The sequence below is a fragment of the Budorcas taxicolor genome, chromosome 23, assembly GCF_023091745.1.
Source record: "Budorcas taxicolor isolate Tak-1 chromosome 23, Takin1.1, whole genome shotgun sequence".
In the NCBI taxonomy this organism is placed as follows: Eukaryota; Metazoa; Chordata; class Mammalia; order Artiodactyla; family Bovidae; genus Budorcas; species Budorcas taxicolor.
Window position 1 is genome coordinate 30,762,672 of NC_068932.1, and position 27,875 is coordinate 30,790,546.

Genomic DNA, 27,875 nt, shown 5'->3' on the forward strand with positions numbered 1-27,875 from the left:
AAAAACAAACAGAGCGAGAGGGGCCAGAGACGCTCGGAGGCAGCGACAGACGCTGAGGTGCGGGGTCGGGGCCGGCTGACCAGGGACCGGCGAGCAACAGCGGCGGCGACGGCGGCGGCCTGAGGGGTCAGTAGCGGCGGCCCGGCCAGCGCGCTCGGGAGGACTGTGCCCTCTCCCACAGCCCCTATCTTCAGAGGCAGCCGCTCGTTGGGGGAGGGGGGCGGGGGGTCGTGGAGGCGGCGGCCGAGGCCGGGTCGGGCCGGCGGGGCCGGCGTCCGCCGCCTCCTCGGAGCTCGGCTGGCCGAGCCGCGTCCGCCCCAACGCCCTGGGCTGCGGAGAACCGGCCCCGCTGCCCTCCTCCGGCCTCGGCTCGGAGCGTGGCGGCGCGGGCCCGCCCCCTCTTGGACCCCCTCCAGGCTTAGCGGGGCGCGCGGGGCTCTCGCCGTCGAGGGGCTCCTCGCCCACCAGAAGGCCGACTTTTCATTTTCCTCTGGGGATGGGCGTCGGGAGGCGGGCTTCTGGCCCGACTGAAATCCTGTGAGGAAGGTATGCGCCCTCCCCGCCCTCCTGGCCTCCTTGGGGGCCCGCGCTGAAGATGCGGCCCGGCGTTCCCCGACCCGGCCCACCGGAGCCCGGGCCCGGCCGCCCGCCCGCGTCCAGCACCACGCGGGGGTCGGCCTGGCCTGGGGGCTGCAGGAGCCCGGGCCTGCGCGGCGAGAAGCGGGCCGGGCCACAGCGGGAGGGGCTGCTGGGAGGCGGCCACGTGCCCGCCGCCCCGGCCCTGCGAGAACTTCGGCGCGCCTCAGGTTGGGTATAGAGTCGCTTGTTTAGTTTAAATGAAATCTCCCGGGGAAAACAAAGGCAGGGAGGGAGCCCCCTTTCTGTGTAACGTGTGCTGTGTCTGCTGCATTTGTCTATTTGATGCTGCGGTGTATGCGGGGAGGCTTTTTTGGTTTGTTTGCTTTACAAGAGCTTCGGAACTGCCTTCGGAAGTCAAAATCGCCTGTCTCCCCTGGCCCTAGTGAGAACTGACTGCATAGCTAGCAGTTGTGAGATACTGACAGAGAAGTAAAATGACTAAAAATGCACCTTCCTCGGGGGGGGGGGGGGCGGGGGGGGCGGGAAATGTCACCGCCTGTTTCTCCCTGCATTTTCCCTGTTAAATTAGACTTTTGGCATTCTTGCTAACGTAAGGCTTGTTAGGAACTCACCACTCACTTTTTAAAGGATCATTACAGATATGTTGTAAATTTACTTATTGGTATTTATACCTTTGAGCTTTCCTGGCGGCTCAGTGGTGAAGAATCCGCTTGCCAGTGCAGGAGATGCTGGTTCGATTCCTGGCTCCGGAAGATCCCTTGGAGAAGGAAATGGCAACCCACTCCAGTATTCTTGCCTGGAAAATCCTATGGACAGAGGAGCCTGGAAGTCTACAGTTCATGGGGTTGCAAGAGTTGGACACAATTTAGCGACTAAACTGCCACCACCATATGCTCTTAACTTCCCTTTTTTATAGATTTATTAAACTCCTTAATATCGTAGCAGGCGTCTTTGAATTTTATTTTGGTTGGTTTTTCTGTTGTAGTAATGAGAAAGGAAAAGTAGTTAAGAGTGTAAGTAGCTAAGGGTGTAAAAATAAATGACATTTTGCTGTTTTCCCTCATTTTTGCATCATTGTGGTTGAGTGCTTTTAGCTGATTTTAAGTGGCTAATTAGCAGTTATTGTAGACCTGAAGTGAATACAAGTACTTTTCTAGTTAACATATGGCCTAAACTTCAAAAAAAAGTCGAAGTGGTTTATGAGGTATATTTCAGGAAATAGATTTTTTTAGGGGAAGTAGGATGGGAAAGTGAGGATCTTTTTGGGAATGTCTTGGAAATTGATGCTTCTGCTTGTATGCTTCTGTGAAACACAATGGATAAATGAAAACTTTAATTTCAGCCTTTAATTTTGTCTAACTTACAGCTTTATTGAAAATTTTCTAGTTTTGTGTGAAGAATGTGGAGTTTAGATTTTTTTTTTTCTTTACATTTTTCTTAAGTTTGTGGCAAAAATCTTACGGATTGTTAAGTTACTGGAAGCTCATTACTTTGAAGACAGTAGTAACATGGGACTTATCTTTATCTTTCTGTAAATTCTTCTAAAACATCTGTGTTGTTATCAAGTGTCCCTGAGTTCTTGAATGTGTTAATCATTGCCAGAAGACCGAGACAGGGCTTTTTGTTGTTGTTACAGTTATTTAATAAAAACAAATTTGATAAACTACAGTCATTACCTGATAATGTTCTTTGTCCAACTGAGTGTCTTTTGTGTAATAATTTAGATACTATTTTTAGTGTTAGAAAAGCAGTATTTAAAATTTTGATATGATGGCAGAAGTCTGTTCTAATAAGCTTCTCTCTGGTAACTCTAAAGAAGAATCTTCTGTGGGTTATTAAAATCTTGTATTGAGCTTGTGCACACAGAACTGGATTTAGAAGGTCAGGGTTCTAATCCTGATTCTTCCAATGAGCACTTTCTCTGATTCTGTTTAGTTGTTTGACTGTGGAGTTCCTACCTCAAGATTCTTCTGAGTGGTACATGAAATAACGCATGTAAAATTGTTTTTGAATTATAAGAGGCTTTTTAAACATCAGTTATACTTTATTAGCTAAGTTCTGCGGAAAGTGTCCTCTTGAAGATTATGTTGGTATCAAGATTGAAGAAGATTTTTAAAATTAACTCTAGTTAAAAAATCTCACACTCATATCATGTAACATTTTCTCTTTCTAAAACATGTGATCCTTTACTAAAATGAAATAGATTTGGCATTTTCAGCCATGGAGGACACCAATGTTTAGGTTTACGAACTCTTTTTGTTCATTTATCTTTATGTACATATTTCTAAGGTTCATTTTTCCCCCTAAATCTGAAGTTGGTAGGAGTTATGATACTGAAAGATATTTATATACAATCCATATTTCTGTTTCTTCTGAATAGAATGAGAGTGATTTCACCATTTTCTTAACTTCTGAAACATCTCAGTAGCATCTCAGTAGCCTAAGGATTATGCCGCATTAAGAAACTTAAAATTTTAGCATAAGGTATGCATTTTTGTTTCACAGAATAATACCCTTTTCTGAAGGAAAGGGCTGTACAACTTACAAGATGTTAAAATGGTGTATGTTAAGAAATGTAAAAGTCAGTTTTTCCTTTGAGTGGCAGGAGGCATATCATTTTTCTAAAATGACAACTAACAGTAGGTTATGTTACATGAAAATGAAATGCTTTTTTGTAATTAGTTTATTAGTCATTCTCTTTAATTTGTGCATTTTATATCTTTAAAAAGTCACTAGACTTCCCCTAGTAACCCAGATGGTAAAGAGTCTGCCTGCAATGCGGGAGACCTGGTTTGATCCGTGGGTCAGGAAGCTCCCCTGGAGAAGGAAATGGCAACCCACTCTGGTATCCTTGCCTGGAAAATCCCATGGACAGAGGAGCCTGGTGGGCCCCAATCTATGGGGTCATAAAGAGTTGAACACAGCTGAGTGACTAATACACAGATCTTTAAAAAAGGGCACACTGCTGGTGAAATGATTATAAATGACCTGAATGACATATCTAACTTATGTTACTTCTAAACAGATACTTAAGTACTCTAAATTACTATTTAAAAAATATTTCCAGAGAGATTATAAAATTGTATTTGGTTATACCTTCTGGTGATAATTTTCATGAGAATGTATTTTGATAGTCTTTTTTCAAACTGGATTTTTATTACTAAATTAATTGTCTAAATAAAAGGTAACTGATGTCATCAACTAGGACCTTCCAGCATTAGTAATATTCAAACCATTTTGAAATCAAGATCTAAAATATTGAGGTGCTAATGTAACTGTACTTTTTTCTGAAATAGGTAAGATTTTTAAAAGGAATGAGTTTTTCAGAGTATAAAAATAATGCTCTCATAGAAAATAATAATTTAAAAAATTTCTTTGTAGCAGTAATTATAGGTGCCTCAGTGATGAAATGGCAGATTTATCTGCTTTCAGATATGTTTTAGTGTGAAAAATAAGATAATCCTGTCTTTTTTTTTAAACCAAAACTGTGTTACTTGCATATTAAAGTATTAGTCCTTATAGTTAATTGGCAACAAACTATTCAGTATCTAGATGTAGCAGATTAATTATGAGGCCTGGTATTTTAAAAAAATTTGGAATGTGTATCTACTTTAACTTGAAATAAGCATGTTTAGCAAATATATCTTTTAATTCCAAGTTACAAGGATGCTTTGCCACATCCAGAAATATGGACTTTTTAATTTTTTTGGACACAGGTAAACTTATCAAGAAGATTGAAACCAAATGTTAATTAGGGGAAGTAAAGTGAACTCTTAAAAAAAATGGAATTATGTGGTGATTTTTTTTTTTTTAAACAGTCGGAGTAAGTAAATTAAATGGACCTTAATTATGTGAGTTTGGAAGATGTTGAAGTTTTTCTTTTTTTTTTTCTTTTTAAAGAAATCCGTCCCAAAGGAAGAGTTTCATTTGGTAATTTAATCAGTGCAAGTGAAATTAAGGAACAATGGATGTAGAAAATGAGCAGATACTGAATGTAAACCCTACAGGTAAGTAATTATCTTGAATCTTGACTATTGTGAGCAAGTTTTAGGCCATTCCAAATTTTATGAAAACATCTTTACTTTAGATGCTAAAGTCATCTTATTATATTATTTTAAAAATCAAGTTAGTGATTCTTATTTTTATGAAATTCATCATATGTATTTTTCTGTGTGTCCTTTCACATTTTATACATTTATTCTCCAGTATTTATAATAAACTCTATGGTGTAGATGGGAGAAGAATAGTGAACCTGATCATTACTATTTTCATATGTGCTAGTTAGTGGTTTCTATAATATAAACTATTATTGGTATCATCGCTATCTTTCCTAACTAGTAATTTATTATAAATTAACTGCATTTTCCCCAATTTTTTGTGATGCTTCAGTAGTACATTATTGTAAAAATGATTTTGTAGAATAGATGTCCTAAATAACTTTAGATCTAAATAACTTTAGATCACTTAAAATGTGTATATATGTTTCAGGATAATCTTTTTAGAGAGCTCATTAGGATTATGAAATATTCTCAGTAGCAAGAACTTTTCATGTTGGTACATTTTAGGTAATTCTTTGCTTTATGATTAATACTGAAAAAATCTCCATGGAATTGAATGTTTAGCATATTTCATTTTTTGATATTATAGCTTCATTTTTCAATGATTTTGATTCACTGTTCTGTCCAGTTATATAGTGATCTGAATTCACACTTTGAAGTTGAAGCTTCTTTGCCATTTTAAGTGTGCTAGAAAATTATTGTTGAAAAAAATTACTACAATAATTAATGATTATTTTGGTGCCGCCATATACAATGGCTCTATAAATACTTGTTTTTTAGGATTATAAATGGGTCTTATGTCCCTGCTTCATTGAGGCGGGAATGGTAGTGATAAAATTTAAGAATATGTTTCACAGATGGATAATTGTTTCTTCTCTGTACTGTCTAGTATGATAGCCAGTAGCCACATATGACTACTCAGCTCTTAAACTGACATATCTGAATTCAGATGTATTGTAGGCGTAAAACTTTTTCTATTGGTTACATGCTGAAATGATAAAATGGATCTATTATGTTAAATAAAATATATTAAAATAAATTTCAATTATTCCTTTTTAGTTTTTAATAGGGATATTAGGAATTTTAAAATTAGATCTTTGACTTGCATTATTTATTAGATAGCACAGCTCTAAGTTTTATACTGTTTTCTAATTGTAACAAGTTCTATTTCTAACCTTGTTCTTGGTGTCTCTGCTCTGTACTTCTTAAATACTTCACTACTTGGATGAGCCTTAGACAGGCTATTGCAGTCAATTTAACCTGTAACAGTCTATGTTAGACTAGTGTATTAATTCCAGCTTCTACTTTTACCAGCTATGTTACTTTGGGGAAGTAGGTTATGTGCTTTGACCTTCAGTTTATTCAAATGTAAAGCTGAAATTATAAATAACCCGCTTTAAAGGTTTATTACTGGGATTAAGTGAGATACTGTGCATGTGTGTCATAGCACATGCCCATAGCGTGTATTATGTGTATCACAAATGAAAATGTGCTTATATTGTTAAATACAATAACATAATTCAGTGGACTAGTAATTGAAAGTGTGATTGTCTGGTACTGTGGTGTAATGTATGCTGGGTTGGTTATTGAGATGTTAGAGAATTCAGAAAGAAGAATTTAGTATACAGTAGAAAATGACTTTGAAGTCACCACATTCTGTACTCAAGGTTTTTTTTATCTTTTAAACTTGGGTTTTCTTAAAGTCAGATCAATAGTGGTTCAGTTCAGTCGTTCAGTTGTGTCTGACTCTTTGTGACCCCATTTCTAAAACCAGCTTGAACATCTGGAAGTTCACGGTTCACGTGTTGCTGAAGCCTGGCTTGGAGAATTTTGAGCATTACTTTACTGGTGTGTGAGATGAGTACAGTTGTGCGGTAGTTTGAGCATTCTTTGGCATTGCCTTGTTTTGGGACTGGAATGAAAACGACCTTTTCCTGTCCTGTGGCCACTGCTGAGTTTTCCAAATTTGCTGGCATATTGAGTGTAGCACTTTTACAGCGTCATCTTTTAGGATTTGAAACAGCTCAACTGGAATTCCATCACCTCCACTAGCTTTGTTTGTAGTGATACTTCCTAAGGCCCACTTGACTTCACATTCCAGGATGTCTGGCTCTAGGTGAGTGATCACACCATTGTGATTATCTGGGTGGTGAAGCTCTTTTTTGTACAGTTCTTCTGTGTATTCTTGCCACCTCTTCTTAATATCTTCTGATTCTGTTAGGTCCCTAACATTTCTGTCCTTTATCGAGCCCATCTTTGCATGAAATGTTCCCTTGGTATCTCTGATTTTCTTGAAGAGATCTCTAGTCTTTCCCATTCTGTTCTTTTCCTCTATTTCTTTTCATTGATTGCTGAGGAAGGCTTTCTTATCTCTCCTTGCTATTCTTTGGAACTCTGCATTCAGATGGGTATATCTTTCCTTTTCTCCTTTGCTTTTTGCTTTTCTTCTTTTCACAGCTATTTGTAAGGCCTCCCCAGACAGCCATTTTGCTTTTTTGCATTTCTTTTTCTTGGTTATGGAACCCCAAAACTTAGGTAAGTATATAGCAAAATATAAAAGAGCAATTGATGTAAAAATAAAAATGGGTTAAAATTATAATACTTAATATATAAAATATACCTAGATATATCTACTGCTCAAGATACATAAATGTATATTTGAAAGGATATTAAAATAGTTCAAGAAACTCAAGTGTAGGAAATATGATTAAATTGAATACTTTAGTACTCTGAGGGACATTTTAATGCATTGTTATACTTCTAAGAGAGGCCTTCATCTTCTGGTTGAGTTTGGTGGCTCACCTTAATTGTTGAATAATTAAAGCAGTATGTTAGAGATAGATGTTTAATGTTTGCTTCGGTCATCCATTCTTATGTGAAACACCGTCTAGCTTGTCTGATCTCTGATCTTTCCTTCTCCTTCCTCTTATTCTTTTTTCTTCTTTGTATTCCCTCATTCCCTGTTTCTTTAGCTGTGACCACTTTGCTGCACTCTAGCTTTACATTTTCTAGAGTTAACAGTCATCTTAAGATTCAATGTGAGTTTGAATCTTATCCACAGTCCTTTTTAGGTATGTAACTTTTCAATGAAACATCTTTCTGGAAAATGAGGATAAACAGCTTCATTGTAGAACTTTGTTTGAATTATAGACCATGTAGGTAAAGTACTTGTGACCTGCTGTGTAGTAGGTACAATACTGATGGTAATGATAAAAGAAGTATACAACTTCTATGGCTACTGCTGCTTTTACTACTAATAGTCTTAGTAGTTTAGGTCTGGTGGTTATGATGATGTCCCAAAGTGACCCTGCTAGCACTGGCTTCCTTTCCTAGTCTAAACTTTTGAAATACTGTTTATTTTTAAAATTCTGTTTGAAAACCCTTTATTTTGTCTTTAAAAGTGTTAACCTTTTTATTTATCTCAGTTATTACCCTTGCCCTTTTCAGTTAGTTCATGACTGAATACAGCAACATTTTCTTAGCTGGTCTCTTGACACTTTCTATTTTTTATAATATATTCAGTATTCCTCTGCAAACAAATTATGCCAAGTCTACCTATTATATCAAATCTAAACCTTGACCATTCGAATGTGGGAGTGGTCAGCAGCTATTCCAGTGATTGGGACAGTATCAAAAAGGACCTAACATTACAAGGTAATGAGTTTACACTTGATTTTGACCCAATAGGAATACCTTCAAAGGGTTATCAGTGGGAGAAGACCAGTCTCCATGCAGTTTGGAGAATGGTTTGAAGATTCAGGGCAGGAGACTATTTATGAGACTGCTCAAGTAGTTTGGTGCTTCTTAATGTTTTCGTTTTGTGATTACCATAGGATTTGTGCCTGTTATACTTTTTTTCAAGAATTGTAAAGATTTTAACACACCTGTGGTTCTCTTTATAGGTTGATTTAAAAAATCTTTAGTTTCTACATATTACCTTAAACATTTGAAAGCCCATGCATATAGATTTGACACATCTTAGTTACACTTGGGAATTTCCTAAGACATTTGAGCAAGCCTCAGGAGTTGGTGATGGACAGGGAGGCCTGGTGTGCTGCACTCCATGGGGTTGCAAAGAGTTGGATGCAACTGAAGACATTTGAAAGGCTTTCCAGGTGGCACTAGTGGTAAAGAACCTGCCTGTCAATACAGGAGACAATGCAGGAGACATATGAGACACAGGTTCAATCCTTGGCTTGGGAAGATCTCCTGTGGTAACCCACTCCAGTATTCTTGGCTGGAGAATCCCATGGACAGAGGAGTCTGGCAGGCTACAGTCCCTAGGGTCACAAAGAGTTGGACATGACTGAAGCAACCTAGCAAGACCTTTGAAAAGGGATTCGGCTCTGAGTTGAGTTAGCCATAATGAGCAAAACTCAGGCCCAGGGGTAACTAATTCACTAACTTTCTGAGCCTTGAAAAGTTTTCAGAGTAAAGCCAATTGTTTCCATGTCATTTGATCCCCATTGACATTAGAGAGCATGAAGGATACTCTGCTAGGTGCTACAGTTACAAAAATATATAGTATAGACATGGTTCCTCTTTTGAGCCTTATGACTTATTTGGAAAAGCATGACTGGTATATAAAAAGAAATAAAATGATTTTGTGAGGTGGTAAATGAGCAATATGTGAGTGTTACTGTGCCTAAAATTGTTAGAAAAGTTTTCACGGAGGAAGTACGACTTGAGCTGTACGTCCTAAAGGACTTTGGTAACTGGACAAAGCAGAGACGATGACATTTTAAACAGAAGACGATTGGGAACTGTGAATGCATTGCTGTCTTCCAGGGGATAATGTGCAAATTTTATATAGGCTAGACGATATTCAGAGAGTGCTAAGTAAATGTGAGTCAGATTTAGAGAAATGAATTAGAACTTTGAGATAATGGCTTTGAAAGCAGTGATGAATCAGCAGTTTGGCTCAATAATCACAAATGATCACTTATTTGCAAAATGCCTTTCAACCTTTTTGCATTAGTAGCGTTTTCTAAGTGGCCATAATTATGAGATGTTTAGCAAGTTATTTAAATACTCTTATCCTTAGTTTCCTTGTCTGTATAAATGATGCAATAAATAGCTCTCAAACTTGTGGGTAAATGACAAAATGCCCAGCCTAGAGCTTGGTAAAATAATAGGCATTCTGTAAAAGTTTATCTCCCTTCTCTCAAGAGCCTTAGTCTTTTCTATCTCCAGCTGCTTGACTGTCTTAGCTCATAAAAGTTTCAAAGGTTTTATGTTTGTGTTTATATTAACACAAGTTTTATGATATAAACACAGGAGATAACACACTTTCTGTAAACATTGTTCATTAACATTCAGTGCCTTCGTTTACTTTCCATGATACTGTGAAGAATAATCCTGTTTCAGTTCAGTTCAGCTCAGTCAGTCAGTTGTGTCCAACTCTGCAGCCCCCATGGACTGCAGCCCGCCAGGCTTCCCTTTCCATCACCAACTCCCGGAGTTCACTCAAACTCATGTCCATCAAGTCAGTGATGCCATCTAACCATCTCGTCCTCTGTTGTCCCCTTCTCCTCCTGCCTTCAGTCTTCCCCAGCATCAGGGTCTTTTCCAGTGAGTAGGCTCTTCTCATCAGGTGGCTAGAGTATTGGAGCTTCAGCTTCAGCATCTAGTCCTTCCAAGAATATTTAGGACTGATCTCCTTTAGGATTGACTGGTTTGACCTGCTTGTTGTCCAAGGGCTCTCAAGAGTCTTCTCCAACACCACAGTTCAAAAGCATCAGTTCTTCAGCACTCAGCTTTCCTTATGGTCCAACTCTCACATCCATACATGACCACTGGAAAAGCCATAGCTTTGACTAGACGGACCTTTGTCAGCAATGTCTCTGCTTTTTAGTACACTGCCTTGGTTTGTCAAGAAGCTTTTCTTCGAAGGAGCAAGTATCTTTTAATTTTATGGCTGTAGTCGGTGTCCACAGTGATTTTAGAGTCCAAGAAAATAAAGTCTGTCACTGTTTCCATTGTTTCCCATGTATTTGCCATGAAGTGATGAGACTGGATGCCATGAAATTAGTTTTTTTGAATGTTGAGTTTTAAGCCAGCTCTTTAGTTCCTCTTGCTTTTTGCCATAAGGGTGGCATCATCTGCATATCTGAGGTTATTGATATTTCTCCCGGCAGTCTTGATTCCAGCTCGTGCCTGGCATTTCGCATAATGTTAAATAAGTAGGGTAACAATATACACCCTTGATGTACTCCTCCAATTTTGAGCCAGTCCATTTTCCATGTCTGGTTCTAACTGTTGGTTAATTGTCATTTATTAGATTGAGCCTATGAAATTGCTAATATGTGACTGCTACATATAAAAATGATAATTTCATATGATTCAACCTAATCTAACTTATGACTATAGCTGGTATAGCAATAGTTAAAATGCTTACTTAGATTTCTTTTTTTCCTTCGTTTTGTTTTTAAGATCCAGATAATTTAAGTGACTCTCTCTTTTCTGGTGATGAAGAAAATGCTGGGACTGAGGAAATAAAGAATGAGATAAATGGAAATTGGATTTCGGCATCTTCCATTAATGAAGCTAGGATTAATGCCAGGGCAAAAAGGCGGCTGCGGAAAAACTCATCCCGGGACTCCGGCAGAGGTGATTCCGTCAGTGATAATGGAAGTGAAGGCCTTAGATGTGGAGTAACTGCACCAACCAGTCCAAAGGGAAGGTTGCTGGATAGGCGATCTAGATCTGGGAAAGGACGAGGATTACCAAAGAAAGGTTGGTATATATCTTACACAAAGAAATAAAAGGAAGAGATGCTTTCTGATTCTTGTACTGCAATTTATTGTTCTAAGAATGAGAGGAATTTAAGCAATGATAATGTAAGGCTTTATGGTTTGTATGTATGTTTACATAGTAATAATTCAAGGATCACCCTACTCTTTAAATTGAGCCTTTTTGCTTGTTTGTGTAGGTTTAGCTGTCTTAAGCAGAATTTTGTCTCATATTTCCAGCAAAATCATTTTCACAGTTATGACTTGTGCATGTATTCTCTAATTCTGCTTGAAGTAGGGTCAGAAATTCATCATACCTATTATCTAATGAGTCTAATTAATTATGTCTTGTTAAGAATACATGATAAATACAATTTGACTCGTAATATCAGGGTCAGAATTTTAATAATTTTGTAGCTCTGTTTCTAAGTTCTTTTTAGTTCTGTTTATTTTGGGTACTGATATTGTTTTACTGCTGTATCTCCAGGGCCTGGAGTAGTGACTCCAAGGGTAGGTACTTAGATGATTGTTGACTTGAGGGGTCTTGTTAGCTTCTGTCTGTGGTAGAATTTTGATGCAGTTTGGAGATTTCACTTGCATCTAAATGGTGGAAGCATCAAATTATGGCCTAGGATTCTTGTAAAGTTTTTGTACCTTGTCAAAAGTTGTTGTTGAATGACTCTGCAACCATTGGCTGGATCAGAATGAAACCTAACTACCAGATTTGTTTTTGCTCTGGTGGTAAGAATTATACTCAATGTGTAAATAATGTTCCCCACCATGGGTGATAAAGTTCTTTTAAAATATTGCAACATATTGAGCCTTACAAAAACATTTCAATACATTTATTTAGTAAAGCAAATGAAAGTTGGAATTTGAAAGTTGGAATTGTTGAACTTCTGCTGATCTATTTGTTGGTAGAAAAATAGAAATGATTAGTTCGGTTAATGCTTAAATAGAAATCAGTTACTTGTAATATATTTCTGGCTGTGAAGTATTTGTTACTGGTGGGCTTAGAGGGTTGCAGTCGGACACAACTGAGCACACGCACATGAATATCTAAAGAGAATTTGACTTTAAAACATTTGATGGTGGTCACCATACTTCTTTGTTGAATAATTTCTCTGTTGTTGAGTTTTCTATGTTATCTCTTAACTGAATCAGTGTATTTCTTTTTGTTGTTCCCAAGAAATGTCAGAATTTAGAGCCCAGTTGTTATCAGCTGCCTTGAGGTTACCGTTACAGCTATTTTTCTGTTTGTTTGTTTTTTACTTTTATTTTAAAGCATCTGACTTTTTAGTTTTAACTTTGTGAGCTGTTTCAACTTGGTTTTTTGGAACTAGGTTATAAATATATCTAATCATTACTGGAAAAGCAGTGATCTGAATAAAAAGTTTACCGTATAATTCTCAACTGGCAAAAAAAAAAAAAAAACTGGCATAAAAATTAAAATACAGTTTTTTAACTGCTCCTTAATTAACACCTGAACGTCTAGAACTATTTCAGATTTCAATTAAAATTTATGAACTGTGGACATTATGCTGTTTCCTTTCTCAATTCTAAACTTTTTCAGGTGGTGCTGGAGGCAAAGGTGTCTGGGGCACCCCTGGACAGGTATATGATGTGGAGGAGGTAGATGTGAGAGATCCCAACTATGATGATGACCAGGTATGAGGGTGATACTTTTTGTGATATGTATTTAAATGACTTGTAGACTCTTTTGACCTCATGTTTGTAGCATACTCATATATTGGTCAAATCATCTATTCTATATTTGTATTATTCATATACATATAATTTATATGTGTGATTATCTGCATGATTATATAATATGTATATGAGTGTGTATATAAGTGTGTACACATGTTAGATCCATTCGTATATATATCTAAATTGTATGTATATTCAGTACTTTCAGACTATTAGGTTAATTTTGGATTAGAAAACCAAGTTAACTGAGTAATGTATATGTAATTTTCACTTGGTTTTTGAATTTAATATTTGGACATGGAAATATTTCTAAGAGAACATGAAAAAAATATGTTTTAAAACCAGTAGGATTCAAGTACTATAAAATGTTTGCTAAATATTCTAATTTTATTGTATTAACTTGAAAGTGTTTGTTGTTAGATGAAGCCAGTCACATGTTGCAGGCAAACACTTCAGGACTTTTTTTGCCGAGGACAGGGTTAGAAGGTTTTTGGACTTCTTATTTGTTTTGAAATTTCAGTTGAATAGTGCTTTTTCTTAGAGATTTTCTGGACTCATGAAGGCTTTTATTTTGTAGTACTAATCATAAAGGCTTTGGTTCCCACTTTTTTTTTTTTAATGACATTTTAATGAAAATACTGGATATAATAGAAAGCCATCATAAAGTTTTTTGGTCACTGAAGTATTACTGTTTTTTTGGGAGAAAAAATAAACAGAAGCTATGGGGGATCAGGAGCAAGTCATATATTTGCTGTGGTTAGTAGTTCTGATCTATATTTTGATTTATTATATTCAGATTTTATAAAAGAACAGTGACATAGATTTCTGTTTTTATATTATGTAAATGATCAAAGCATGTAGCATGTTTTTTTTCTTGTTCCAAATAGGTATTACTAAGCAGTTGGAGTACAATTATGAAACAATTTCAGTTTATCTGAATATTTTGTTCTTTAATTTGTAACACTCTTCCTCTTCCCTTTCCAGGAGAACTGTGTTTATGAAACTGTAGTTTTGCCTTTGGATGAAATGGCATTTGAAAAGACTCTGACACCAATTATACAGGAATATTTTGAGCATGGAGATACTAATGAAGTTGCGGTAGGTTTAAAGTTGCAAGTGTAACTTTTTTAATATAGGAGAACAAACACTGTTAAAAGCAAAACGTCATATCCAGGATGATTTTGGATCACTGGAAAAGACTAAGCATTTTTTAATACATAAGTGAAGTTTTAACTAAGAAATGGAATAAAATTTTATTTACCATTCTTAACCTGTTTGGGATCTGATGAGGACTACGGGCCATTTGCTTCTGTGAAAAACGGCATAACATAGTATTTTAATAATTGTTGTAATTATAACATTTGCATAATTGATAGTATTTAAAATATAATTTTAACAATTTCAAGGCGTTTATGGACCTTCTAAAACCTCCTCGGGGTCTCAGTTAAAAATACTTCAGTTCCACTTTCTTTGATATTCATTTCAATGCTTAGGACTAGAATAAAATTTATCCTTGTACTCTGTCCAAAAATGAACACAAATGTAAATAAAGATTTAGAAAAGAATGCATACAGAAATCAAGAGAACAAATGTGTTTTTGAAGCATAATTTGCATGAGGACATTTGCTGTTATGAATTGTTCATAAAGTAAATCTCGAAAGGTAAAATAAAATTGCTCTCGTTTAGTAGTTTAGTATTATTGACTTAAAGTAATAAAATTGTATCTCTGTAGAAGACTTATAATTTAGATTCTTTTAATTCAGACTGGGCTTTCTTGATTTGTCTCATAATATGAGGTTTGATAGCTTTGCATTTTTGTAGGATTTGAATATAAAACAAATATTTGATCAGTGGATACCATGTGGAGGTATTTATAATGGTGATTCCCGCCTTTTTGAAGCTCGGTCAAGCAAAGGAAATTATACATGCATGGATTATTAGAATGTTATAGAGGAAAAGTTTACCAAAGTCCCACGAGGGTAGGGACTTGAAATCTTGTTACCTACCTAGCATGGGACCAGCAGTATACTCAGTTTATTAACTGAGTAGTACTGTGAGGTGAGTGCTATGGAAGCATATGATGGAGGGTGATAGATTATCTTGAACCATCTGAGGATGGCTAGGAGTTTGCCAGGCTAAGATGGTTGAAGTGGGTTTTCTAGGAAGACGTAGTCCTAGAAGGAGTTTTCCAGGAAGGAGTATCATGTTTAAAGTCAATGAGTTGTTCAAGTGCACCCCAGGAAGATGAGATGGAGGGGGAGAGACTATTAACAAGGACACCAGTTAGGTTACTCAGAGTAAGTATCAGTAACTAACTGGTTACTCTGAGTAACGTACCTGGTATCCTTGTTATTAGTCATCACTGTATGTAACTGAGTTGCAATGTAGCTTCTTTGGTCATACTACCTATATTCTGCTTCCTACTTTGTCACTCCTCTGGGAATCTTCAGCAAAAACATTTTTCTGTGCTTTGAATAGGGTGAATATGATGATGATACCTCCCTCAAAGAGTTGGTTTTTTGAATTAAGTAATAAAAACTTACTCACCAAAATGTGACTGCTTCTCTGATTATTTCGAAACAAGGAGAGAGGATACATGGATACAGTTTTGATTTTTTTTCCAAAATAAAATTAAACTATAGGCAATGACATCCTTTTTTTTTTTTTTTTTTGAGTAGGAAATGCTAAGAGATTTAAATCTTGGAGAAATGAAAAGTGGAGTACCAGTGTTGGCAGTGTCCTTAGCGTTGGAGGGAAAAGCCAGTCACAGAGAAATGACATCTAAACTTCTTTCCGATCTTTGTGGGACAGTAATGAGCACAAATGATGTAGAAAAATCATTTGATAAATTGTTGAAAGACCTACCTGAATTAGCACTGGATACTCCTAGAGCACCGCAGGTTTGTAAAATTCTTCTTTGGGTTCATTCTTCTTTTTGTTCATTCTCCATCTGCTTTGCTTGCATTTATAGAACTAATACCTGCTCCTAGGAAATTTTATTAGACGAAAGAGGGAAAAACTGGCCCATATTCCCTATCACACAACAACAGTGCTCTAATATTTTAATGTCTTTTTCCTTAGCTCTTTCCACTCCCCCAATGTAGTTCTCATCCCTGTAATTTTATATGCTACTTTCTCCACCATGGTCTCTGTAGTTTTTTGGTCATATATTTTTTGCTATCTCTATATTCTTTATTACGTGTAGTTGAGCTGTTTCATGACCTAGGATCTTTTAAAAATGTAGATTGTTATAATTGAGGATTGAGTTTGCTTCACTAATGTTATGAAAATAATCATAAATAAGATTGTTCCTTTTTATAGCTTTGTAGGGAGATAATTAGAAAATTCATGACTTTATGTGTGCTTTTGTTTAGATTCTGTCCTCAAAGCCTTTTACTTTTATTAGATTTAATACATGCTGACTCTATAATATGACTTTCTGGTTTGAAATTGAAAACGTGTGAAATCGTTGCTATTTACCTGACCAAAGTTTTAAAGCAAGGTAGGAGCACTTTACTTAAACATTAATTTAGGAATAGAGTATAGGTAGGTTAACCTAAATGCTGTTTCTGTTTTCTTTCCTGTGACAAACAGTAAGTAGTCTATGCTAATACTGAACTGTGATTCAAACATGAACTTTTTTTTTATACCAGTACCAATACTTGAAAAAATAAACTGTACCCAATAGTCATTGTAGAAATTTTGAAAAATAAGGAAAAGCCAAAAGAAAGAAAGGTGAGCAAAAATAGCCACTGTTAACTGTTAGCATTTTGGTATTAAATCTTCCATTCTACTTTTTGTGGATGTATGTCAATGTATAATTTTTGTACATTTTTACCTTTTTTGTTTTAAAAAAAATGGAATCATGGTGTATATGCTACTTTGTAAACCTGAATTTTCTTACACTCATAAAAATGCAGTGAACATATTTGTCCATATAGTGTACCCATCTTACATATATACTGTTTAACAACACAATTATTGTTAGACACTCAGTTGTTTCCAGTGTTATAAGAAATAATGCTGTGAACATGCTTTCAGGTAAATATTTCTACACACTTTTACCCCCTCAGATAAACTCTTTTACTCAAACAGGTTTTTGAGAGACCATAGTCCAAGTTTTTTTTCCCCCCCGAAGAGTGGTTTCTCTTGACTGTTAAGTCATTGACTTGGCAAATATTTTTGATCATGTATGCTATGCTTCAGGCAGTGTGCAAGGTTGGGGATTCAGTAGTGAGGAAAACAGATGTTTTATGCCTCATGGCACTTAAATTGAAGGTTAAGATGTGTGGAGTGTATGCCAAGCATAACTAGTAGGTGCTAAATGATATTTTCTGAATATTCCAGCATGTCTTAGGTATTGACTGTGTAGTTCAACCAGTCTTCATCATTTATGTATTTAGAAATTGTGTCCTATAAAGGTTTTAGATTTTTTATATGGCTCTTTTTTTTTCCTTATTATAGTTGGTGGGCCAGTTTATTGCTAGAGCTGTTGGAGATGGAATATTATGTAATACCTATATTGATAGTTACAAAGGAACTGTAGATTGTGTACAGGCTAGGTAAGTAAATTAATTTTTCTACTTAGAATCCACCTGTGGTGGATTCATGTCAATGTATGGCAAAACCAATACAGTTATGTAAAAAAATTAAAAAAAAAAAAACTTTCAAAATAGGGGAAAAGTTCTGCAGGATTCTGTTGAAATGACACTTGAATTAATCAGACATTGTGGATATCTATTTGTCATATATGTGTAATTAAAATTGAGAGTTTCTTGATACAATAGAACAGAAAGAAGACAGTATTATAATGCAGAAGTTCTCCATTATATATTTCTGCATATATAGTATATGCAGAGTTTTAGCTAAATTATTACCTACCTATATGTCAAGCTACTTTTCTTTCTGCCTCAGTTTCCATATTTATAAAATGAAAGGATGGGACTTAGAATGTTCTTTAAGGTCCCTTCAGGTTTTAATATTCTGTAATTATTTAATCTTCTAATAAGATGGACATTAACAAAAGAGCCGTATTTTCAATTTTATATTTATTTGCCATGGAAATCTTAGGAAATAATGTTTCTCACTTTTGTTCTTTAGCATAACTATAAGCTAAATGTGTTATTTGAGAATTATGGTCTATAATTTTTCATAACTTCCTAGAACTTAGATTTGGACTTAGCCATGTCTTAGGTTTTCATTTTCTGGAACTATTTCAGGTCATAGTGTAATGATTGCCTTGGTGGGAAAGTATGAATATATACAAAAGCTCATTTTAGGTGAAATGTTCCTTCTCAGTGTAGATCAGTTATTTTGTAATAACAGAGTTCTGTTGACTAGGAAATGGAAATAAGTGTGTGCGAGAATATTACTATGAAAAGCAACCTTTTTTCTCCAGCTTTTTATTTTGAAAAATAGTTTAAGAGACTTCTTAACTTTGGGTTGCTTTTATGTTATAACGCAAAAGCTTTTAGTGCATATAGGCCTGCCTGTTCCCTGAACTTTATCCATAATTTGGTCAATCTCAAGAGTGTTCATATGTCAAAATTAACTGTTTTTGTAGAGCTGCTCTGGACAAGGCTACTGTGCTCCTGAGTATGTCTAAAGGTGGAAAGCGCAAAGACAGTGTTTGGGGCTCTGGAGGTGGGCAGCAGTCTGTTAATCACCTTGTTAAAGAGGTAACTATGGGGTATTATCTTTAATTTATATGTATTCTTTAGGGAAATAAACATGCCCTCTAGCTTTTATGGACAAAAATTAAGTTCAGTCTTGCAAGTGAAAAATTGAATAATCTTTATATATATGGCTTTATGCCCTTTTGCTATAAATTATACCATGATCATATAATCATTATTAAATTTTTACTGTTTCCCTCACTTAAAAATAAGATTGTGTTAAGTTAAAGTGGCTTCATGAAGAAAGCTATATGGGAACCTTTGTGGAATACCTAAAGTCTTGGTATTTAAAAACTTTCAAACTGTTGAAGTAAGATTTTCTATTTTGTAGTTATTCACTAAGTGCCCATTTTTATAACCGCAGTTTGAAACTGGATGATCTCAGATTTTGTTATGCATTATGAACACTAGAGTAGATCAGAGTGGTAGAATTTTTGTAAGGAAGTTCACTGCCTGTGAGAGTTGGACCATAAAGAAAGCTGAGTGCCGAAGAATTGATGCTTTTGAATTGTGGTGTTGGAGAAGACTCTTGAGAGTCCCTTGGACTGCAAGGAGATCCAACCAGTCCATCCTAAAGGAGATCAGTCCTGAACATTCATTAGAAGGACTGAAGCTGAAGCTCCAATCCTTTGGTCACCTGATGTGAAGAGCTGACTCATTGAAATAGACCCTGATGCTGGGAAAGATTGAAGGCAGGAAGAGAAAGGAACAAGAGAGGACAAGATGGTTGGATGGCATCACCGACTCGATGGACATGGGTTTGAGCAAGCTCCGGGAGATGGTGAAGGACAGGAAAGCCTGGTGTGCTGCAGTCCATGGGGTCGCAAAGCATCAGACATGACTGAGCAACTGAACGGCAACAAATGCATACTTTAAAAGAAAAAGTAATTGATTTTTGCATTAATACCAGATTACTCGCTATGGATGTTTTTTCTGGCAGCAAGATGATATTCTATATTAAGAAACCAAAAATGTTTTACTCTTCTTTGAGGATTCTAAAGAAAATTAGAAGATTTATATAGTACATGTGCTTCTGATTTTTGAGTGTAGTCTTTTTATGTGACAGAAGTAAAACTTTCTATATTCCCAGATGACATAATCTGCATACAGAAAATTCAAGTGAATCTTCAAAAAAACAAAAATACCAAACTGTTATAAAAGAATTCACCGTGGTTGCAGGATATAAGATCTGCATACAGAATTTAATTGTAGATCATGTGTATGCTAGCAAATGAATGAATGATTTGAAATGAAATTAAACAATTACATTTATAATAGCGTAAAATTAAATATAAAGGAATAAATTTAACGAAGTGCAAGTCTTCTGCACTAAAAATGATAAAACACTATTGAAATAAGGTTTAAATAAGTAGAAAAATATCCCATGTTTATGGACTGAAAGACAATATTGCTCAGATGATAATGCTTGTCAAAGTTAATATTTTGAGAAACTGCCAAACTAATGGTATGTGAATTATCTCAACAAAAATTAGTCAACATAAAAACTGAAATAAAACTACCAATATATGAGTTTGAGGCTGACAATATTTGGATATTCATTTATTTTATATGGAAGGATGAGTTGGACAGAGAGGACTTTTAGAAATATATACGTGTATTTATCATTCTCAAAAATGCATGGAACCAAATGGGAAACATTTAAATACTTTCTATAACAAAGTTAAAAGTTCCATGCTTTAAATATTATTTTCCTAGAGCATAATAGGAATTATTCATCAATCTGTATTCTGTTGATCAGATTTTATTTTTTATGGAAATATGTTGTAGAATTTGTAAGTAGAAGATATGTAAATAAGATTATTTTATTCAGTCGGCTAACACTCATTTGAGTGTCTGCTAGGTGCAGATAATTTTAACAGGCAGTGTATAGGGGAGAACATTCCTAGTTGAAGTTCTTGTGCTGAAAAACTTTATCCTCTTTCTTTTTTTCTGGAGCCGTAGATATTCTTGTGTGACTTTAAACAGAGTCAGGACTTGACCTCCTTAGCTGGAACTGGAAGCAGAATTGCTAATGAATGTTTTAAATCATGGGCCTCAAAACTTCAGTTTTAGAGGAAAGAGAACAGTATTTAGAGCATCTTTGCTCTGTCTAGTAAAGCCCTATTATCTCTCATTTTTTGGCTCCCACTGCAGTCTTAAGGTCATCCTGGTGGAAATAAGTTGGTGCACTTCAAAGTCATTTTGAGACTTCAGTTAGTGCCCTCTAGTGGTATTTAAAGTGACTTCTTTTTTTACAGGGAGCATTGAAGCATGATCACAGCTCAGGACTCGTCAGTCTCAGTAATTATCAAAGCACACCAGAATACTGCATTATTCCCTTTATGATTTGCTTTTCAGTTGTGAAAAAATTCTGTTATGTCAAGACTACTAGACAACTGCTTGTGACCTACTTATTTACTATGTAATATATTGAGATGAGGGTAAATAAATCCTTCAGGCAAAGCAGAATTTTTCAAAAATCAAGAACTAACACATCTCAATTCTTAAATCTGATAGATTGATATGCTGCTGAAAGAGTATTTACTCTCTGGAGACATTTCTGAAGCTGAACATTGCCTTAAGGAACTGGAAGTACCTCATTTTCACCATGAGCTTGTATATGAAGTAAGATTACTTTGGCATTCTAAAGAGAATTATTGTGTTCCTTTTTGCACCACGGAGACTTAATGCTTCTAATACACATTTTTTAAAAATTACAGTATTAAGGGAGAGTTCTGTAATTTTTAATGATTATGGTTACATATTAGAGAAAAGAGATCTGATAGATTTTAGGAGCAGTTTCTTATATGAAAATGAGCAATAATTCAATCATTTATTCAATTTTTAGGCCATTGTAATGGTTTTAGAGTCAACTGGAGAAAGTACACTTAAGATGATTTTGGATTTATTAAAATCTCTTTGGAAATCTTCCACCATTACTCTAGACCAAATGAAAAGAGTAAGTATAACATTTTGAACCATGTTTAGGCTGATATCTTAAGTTTTGTATGCTTGAATACAGACTGAAGTATCAATGAAACTTTCTGGTTTATTTAGTAATGTTATGCCTTTTTCTATATTTTTTAATGGTACTGTTTATGTTTGAACCTCTTACAGCCATTTCCTGGGAAGTAGTAAATATGTCAGCTTTTTTTTAATCTAAATTTTAAAAATGTGTGTGTGTATGTTCTTCCTTAACAGTTCTAAGATATGATAATTTGGTTATATCTAAGAGTCGGACACGACTAAGCGACTTCACTTTCACTTTTCACTTTCATGCATTGGAGAAGGAAATGGCAACCCATTGCAGTGTTCTTGCCTGGAGAATCCCAGGGATGGGGGAGCCTGGTGGGCTACTATCTATGGGGTTGCACAAGAGTTGGATGCAACTGAAGCGACTTAGCAGCAGTAGCAGAGAGAGACAAACTTTTAACAAAAGTACTTGATTTATTCCTATTTTATTGTATGCATTGTTATTAAAATGTTGGTAAGGTTCTTATTTGCCTTTTATTTTTTTTAAATGTAGTAAATGTATTACAGCAGATGGAGAAATGTATCCAATGTCCATTGTCTGCTGGAAACTCTTTTGAGAGAACAGTTTTAAATATTCTGTAACAAATGTACTTAACTCTGTACTTTTCAAGGTTCAGAACTGACTTCAGTCTAATTAATATGAACTCTTGGACTTAATATAGCTTGATAACAGTGATGGCTTATATGCATTATGTATTTTATATGGGCTAACAATTCTGTATATAACTTCATTGTTCTAGGGTTATGAGAGAATTTACAATGAAATTCCAGACATTAATTTGGATGTCCCACATTCATACTCTGTGCTTGAGCGATTTGTAGAAGATTGTTTTCAGGCTGGAATAATTTCCAAACAACTCAGAGATCTTTGTCCTTCAAGGTACTTTATTTACTTTCTCAACATCAAATACTGACTGAGGTGCTTAAGGTTAAGCTAATTTTCTGTCATTCTGTCTGAAAAATAATAGTATCTTCCCTTTAGTTACTCATGAGTGGAAAATCATCTGAATCTATGGAGAAGCAAGCATGAAGCTTTTGTTCTCTTGTAAATCTGTATAGGACTATCTCATGAAGCCCCAGTTCACTGGAAAGTAGCTAATTTTGTGGAACAAAACGTGTGTCTTAGACTCTGTTGAGTAGTTTAAATATTATTTCAGAGTAGATATTACCAGTAAGATGAAAAAATTGAGGCTTATGATAGTGTAATGTACCTTTTCTAAGGTTACACATTAGAAGGATAGATCCAGACTTTTTCCAGCTTTAAAGGTGTATGCTTATTCCTATTCTTTATGTAGGTTCCTTTTGATCCTTCACAGAATAGAGAATTGGGGCTGATTGCATTTTACTTTTCTAGAAAGTATGTGTGTGTGATTCTTTGGAGGTATATGTGCTACTAGGATCACACTCTTTGGGAGTTGATGGATTTTTTGTTATTGTTAAAGCTTAAGTTTATATTGTAATAGATATAAAAGTTTAGTAATAGCTAAACTTCTTGTTTGGGCTTCCCAGGTGGCTCAGTGGTAAAGAATCTCCTGCAATGCAGGAGACGCAGGTTCAATCCTTGGTCAGGAACATCCCTGGAGAAGGGAATGGCTACCCACTCCAGTATTCTTGCCTGGGATATCCCATGGACAGAGGAATCTGGGAGGCTACAGTCCATGGGGTTGCAAGAGTTGGACATGAAGTGACTAAAACAAAGAAAAAACGTAGTGTGTGGGTCTCCTTTATGTATATTTTAAATTTTTGTAATTTTTTTTTGAAGAAATTTCAAACTTTGCATACTTTTATGTAAGTGCATTGTGAGAAATGTCAAAAAAATACTTAAGGCTGTCCTTTGCTTACAAAGTTCAGAAGCCATTGAGAAGGACAAGATAATGGTGGAGATACATTTTAATGGCTTTGATAAAAATGTCTGAAAATGTATATTTCTACTTCGTGATGGCATCATTTATGTACTAATGTGCAAAGTGGTGTACGTCAGTATAAACTGTCAACTTTGGCAAGGCTTTTTGCTACTTGCTGCTTCATTTCTACCCTTGATCTCCTAATATTATAGTATGAAGCCTTTATGTTCAGGAAAATATAGCTGCAATACATACCCGTTTCGTAAATACCCCTTAATATGAAAAGGAGTCAGCACTTTGGCACTGTCCTTTGGTAGCTCAGACGGTAAAGTGTCTGCCTGCAATGCAGGCCTGGGTTTGATCCGTGGGTTGGGAAGATCCCCTGGAGAGGAAAATGGCAACCCATTCCTTGCCTGGAAAATCCCATGGACAGAGCAGCCTGGTGGGCTACAAGTCCATGGGGTCGCAGAGAGTTGGACACAACTGAGCAACTGAACTTTCACTTTAAGTTTTTCAGCCTCTATTCAAAAGTCTTTAGTGATTTCTATTATGGCTTTACTTTCAAGGATCATTTGGAGAGATGTCTAAACTTTCTGTGAATTCCATACAACTTTAACTTTTTACCCTCTGTTTTTTTGCTTATTTTGGCCAAGTGCACATTTGTGTGTGACCTTGAATGCCTGTGCATATTGGTCTAGGGTCAGAGAAGAAATAAGGACCAATTCTGCTCAAGCTCTGTTGAGCACTTATTGCTTTCAGCTGCTGTGACTGTTCCTCTTGAGCTGTTATTACTACATGTAGCTAGTTGTGTGGTTACATATTATAGAGGAAGGCATCTTGAGTTTGAAATGGCAGAAAGTTCAAAATGGGGTATATACAGGAATTAAATTGACTGTTTTTCCACATTCAGGTTATGGCTTTTCTGTATCTGAGAAAAAATTAAAAACCATTTTAAAACATAGATGTTTTGACAGGTTCTATAGCTCTAGTTTTCATAATTCCCAATCATGTTGGTGTTTCCTGTTTGGTTCAGTGTTTAGCTTTCAAATAATATTAATAACATAGTAGAAATAAATACAGGCATGTCTCATTTTATTGTGCTTTGCAGATACTGTTTTTTTTTTTTTTAAAACAAACTGAAGTTTTGTGACATCCCTGCATTGACAAGTCTGTTGGTGCCATTTTCCCAAACAGCATTTGCTCACTTTATGTCTGTGTGTCACAGTTTGGTAGTTCTCAGAGTATTTCTAACCCTCAACTTGCAAAAAGATTAGACTTGTTAAAAGTTTGGATGATGGCTAGCATTTTTCCTCGATAAAGTATTTTTAAATTATTATATGTACATTGGTTTTTAGACATAATGATACTGCACACTAAATAGGCCACAGTATTATATAAATATTATATGCAGTGGGATACCAAAAAACTCATGTGATTCGCTTTATTGTGGCAGTCTGGAACCGAACCCACAATAATTTTGACGTGTTTGTATTAAATTTCCAAACAGCAAAATGTTTGCCATATTTGTTTTTTTTTTCCCCTTACATGACTTCATTTGAACAGTGAACTTATTTCAATAATTGAGCTTTTGTTTAACTAAAAAATGCTCAAATTAAGTAGTTCATTTGATATGTTCTAGGATATTTAACCAGTAAGGTCTTTTCAAAAGACTTAGGCATGCTGACTTTTTAAAATTTAAATGACAAACTATTCAGAAGTTAATGACAAAAAAAGATGCAGTTTTAAATTATTTTAATTGACTACAGTCAGAACTTGTATATTGTTTACATGTTTTTGTTCTTTTCATTTCAGGGGTAGAAAACGTTTTGTAAGTGAAGGAGATGGAGGTCGTCTTAAACCAGAGAGCTACTGAATAAAGAACTCTTGCAGTCTTAGATGTTATAAAAAATATGTATATCTGAATTGTAAGAGTTGTTAGCACAGGTTTTTTTTTTTTTTTTTAAGCACTTGTTTTGGGTACAAGGCATGTCTGAAATTTTTAAAGGAAGTGTTTTTTTCTTTTTCTTTCTTTTCTCTCTCTCTTTTTTTTTTTTTTTAAATTTGAGGGTGTAAAGGAGGGACAGAAAAGTAACCACTTCTTAAGTGGGATATTCTCATAAGCTACCTTTTGTAAGTGCCATGTTTATGACCTAATCATTCCAAGTTTTGCATTGATGTCTGACTGCCACTCCTTTCTTTCAAGGACAGTGTTTTTGTAGTAAAATCACTGGTTTATACAAAGCTTTATTTAGGGGGTCAAGTTAAGCTGCTAAAACCCCATGTTGGCTGCTGCTGTTGAAATACTGTGCTTTGGGAGTTAAAAAAGTTATTTCTTTGTTTTAAAGAATTTTTTAAAAATGAGCTAGTTGTGAGACTTATTCATCTTTCCAGGGAACATATTGCTTGGTCTTAAAGACGTTAAGTAAATGGTGGCTGGAACATCTATTTTTCTACAAAACTGGAAAAATGAACCCAGTTCTAGAAGAATGTATGACAAAATAAAACATGTGAAGCAGTGTTGATTCTTTATTTGGAGTGCATTTATTTTAGATCTTTAAAAAATCTTATTTCCCACAGCAAATTTTAAATCATATTAAAGAGCATATTTGAACCTAGTTAAACTTTGCTCCTGGCAAACTTTTAAAACAAGAGTATAGTAGTAAATAAATAATTTTAATATTATACTTGGGAAATACATACTTCCTTGTTTTTGATAGAACTTAATGAAACTTCTAAATGTATATACCTTTCATCATTAAGTTCTATTACCTAGTAGTGCTTGTGTTTATAAAAATTATTCTTCAGACTCAAAAGTTTCACATTTAGTCAGTGTATGATAACTGTTACTGATAACAGTTATCTAAGGGAAGATCACATTTCTAACCTCTTTTGCAGAGCCTAATTACTCAGCAAGGCCTCAAGGTCCACAGTGATTTAAATTGTCTATTACCAACTGCAGCAAACCAACCAAGAATTATATTCAGAATTTACAGGTTTCCCTAGGAATATACACATTACAGGTCTAGCTACAGTCTTTTAGAAATAAAACTTCCAAATTTATGTTCATTTTACTTCATGGGCTCTTTCAAGTCCTTATTAATTTCCATTTTTAGGGTTTTGATTATGTTTTGATATCTGGAAGACAAAGGTGGCAAGGTAAGTCCTTAAAGTCAGTATAATTAAGCTTAGTTCAGTTTTTAAAACCATATACAGGATGACTGTAGAAGTTGCATTTACTCACTCTGCCTAAGAATGTTATCTAGAAAACTGATAGGAATGGTGAACAGTAATTTGTAGTTTGAAACACTTGGTTAAAAATAAAACACAATTTGGGTTCAAAGTTTTAAAATTGCTTATATTCAATACAAACCAGTGTTTAAATTCACAATCCAAATTTTAGTAATCGGGTTTTTGTACAGGGATACTGTCTGTTTTATTAATACATACTGTTTTCAGCATATAGATGCAGATTATTTTCAGCCCTTGTTAATAGAAAGGTGTAGGGTGTTCCGTAGAAGTGCTAGTTATCATTCAGTGAGTTACTTGCTGTTGTTCACTGAGTTATTTTCTGTTCCTTTTCTGTCATTTCCTGTTGGCGAATTGTATCCTGTGCTGCTTGCTGCATTTTCTCCAGTTTTTCCAGAGTCAGAGATTTTAATGGTAAAAGTTTGGGTTTACATAGCACCATTGTGGTTATATCTTCTACATACAACTGCCCTAAGTTTAAAAAGAAATAAAAATCAGAGTGAGATAAATACAGCTGTTTGGTAGTTTGGATTTGCAGTTTAAAAATTTAATACATTATCATTTAAAATCTCTTCTTATAGTTATCCTTGTAACATATCTTTAATATAAAAATATAAAAGCATCATTTAATACTAGGAAGTTCATGAGAAAGGTTTTGAATTTTCAACCTAAAATTATATTTTGCCATGGGACACAACTTCTTGTGTCAGATGTTGAATTTAAAAAAAAGGAAATAAAACATACATAAAAATACTTAGGGGGACAAGATGGCAGGGTAGAAGCCCACCAGAGTCACAACTGAATGCTGACCAACCATCAATAAAAAAGACGTAAACCTACCAAAAAAGATACTCTGTTGATACATCCAAAGACATGAAGAAACCCAATGAGATGGTAGGAAGGGCACTCTCACAATATAATCAAATCCCATACCCGCCAAGTGGTGACCCACAAACTGCAGAACAATTATATAGTGGA

The 27,875-nt window shown here is 35.4% G+C and overlaps 1 protein-coding gene across 1 annotated transcript; it reads left to right on the top strand.

The window, feature by feature from the left end:
• Positions 1 to 26,156, top strand: PDCD4 (programmed cell death 4). Its single transcript, XM_052660891.1, has 12 exons — positions 1 to 126; positions 4,501 to 4,607; positions 11,091 to 11,393; positions 12,963 to 13,057; positions 14,084 to 14,197; positions 15,778 to 15,999; positions 17,564 to 17,661; positions 18,663 to 18,777; positions 21,292 to 21,399; positions 21,623 to 21,733; positions 22,548 to 22,687; positions 25,464 to 26,156. The coding sequence occupies exons 2-12, from the start codon at positions 4,565 to 4,567 to the stop codon at positions 25,522 to 25,524; spliced, it is 1,410 nt and encodes a 469-aa protein (XP_052516851.1). The 5' UTR covers positions 1 to 126; positions 4,501 to 4,564; the 3' UTR covers positions 25,525 to 26,156.
• The last annotated feature ends 1,719 nt before the right edge of the window (positions 26,157 to 27,875 follow it).

Bases quoted from the DNA above. Each gene is read 5' to 3' on its own strand.
- PDCD4 (XM_052660891.1), top strand. From the start codon at position 4,565: ATGGATGTAGAAAATGAGCAGATACTGAATGTAAACCCTACAG. The intron at 11,394-12,962 runs GTTGGTATATAT...AAACTTTTTCAG, and splicing joins ACGAGGATTACCAAAGAAAG to GTGGTGCTGGAGGCAAAGGT. The intron at 16,000-17,563 runs GTTTGTAAAATT...TCCTTATTATAG, and splicing joins ATACTCCTAGAGCACCGCAG to TTGGTGGGCCAGTTTATTGC.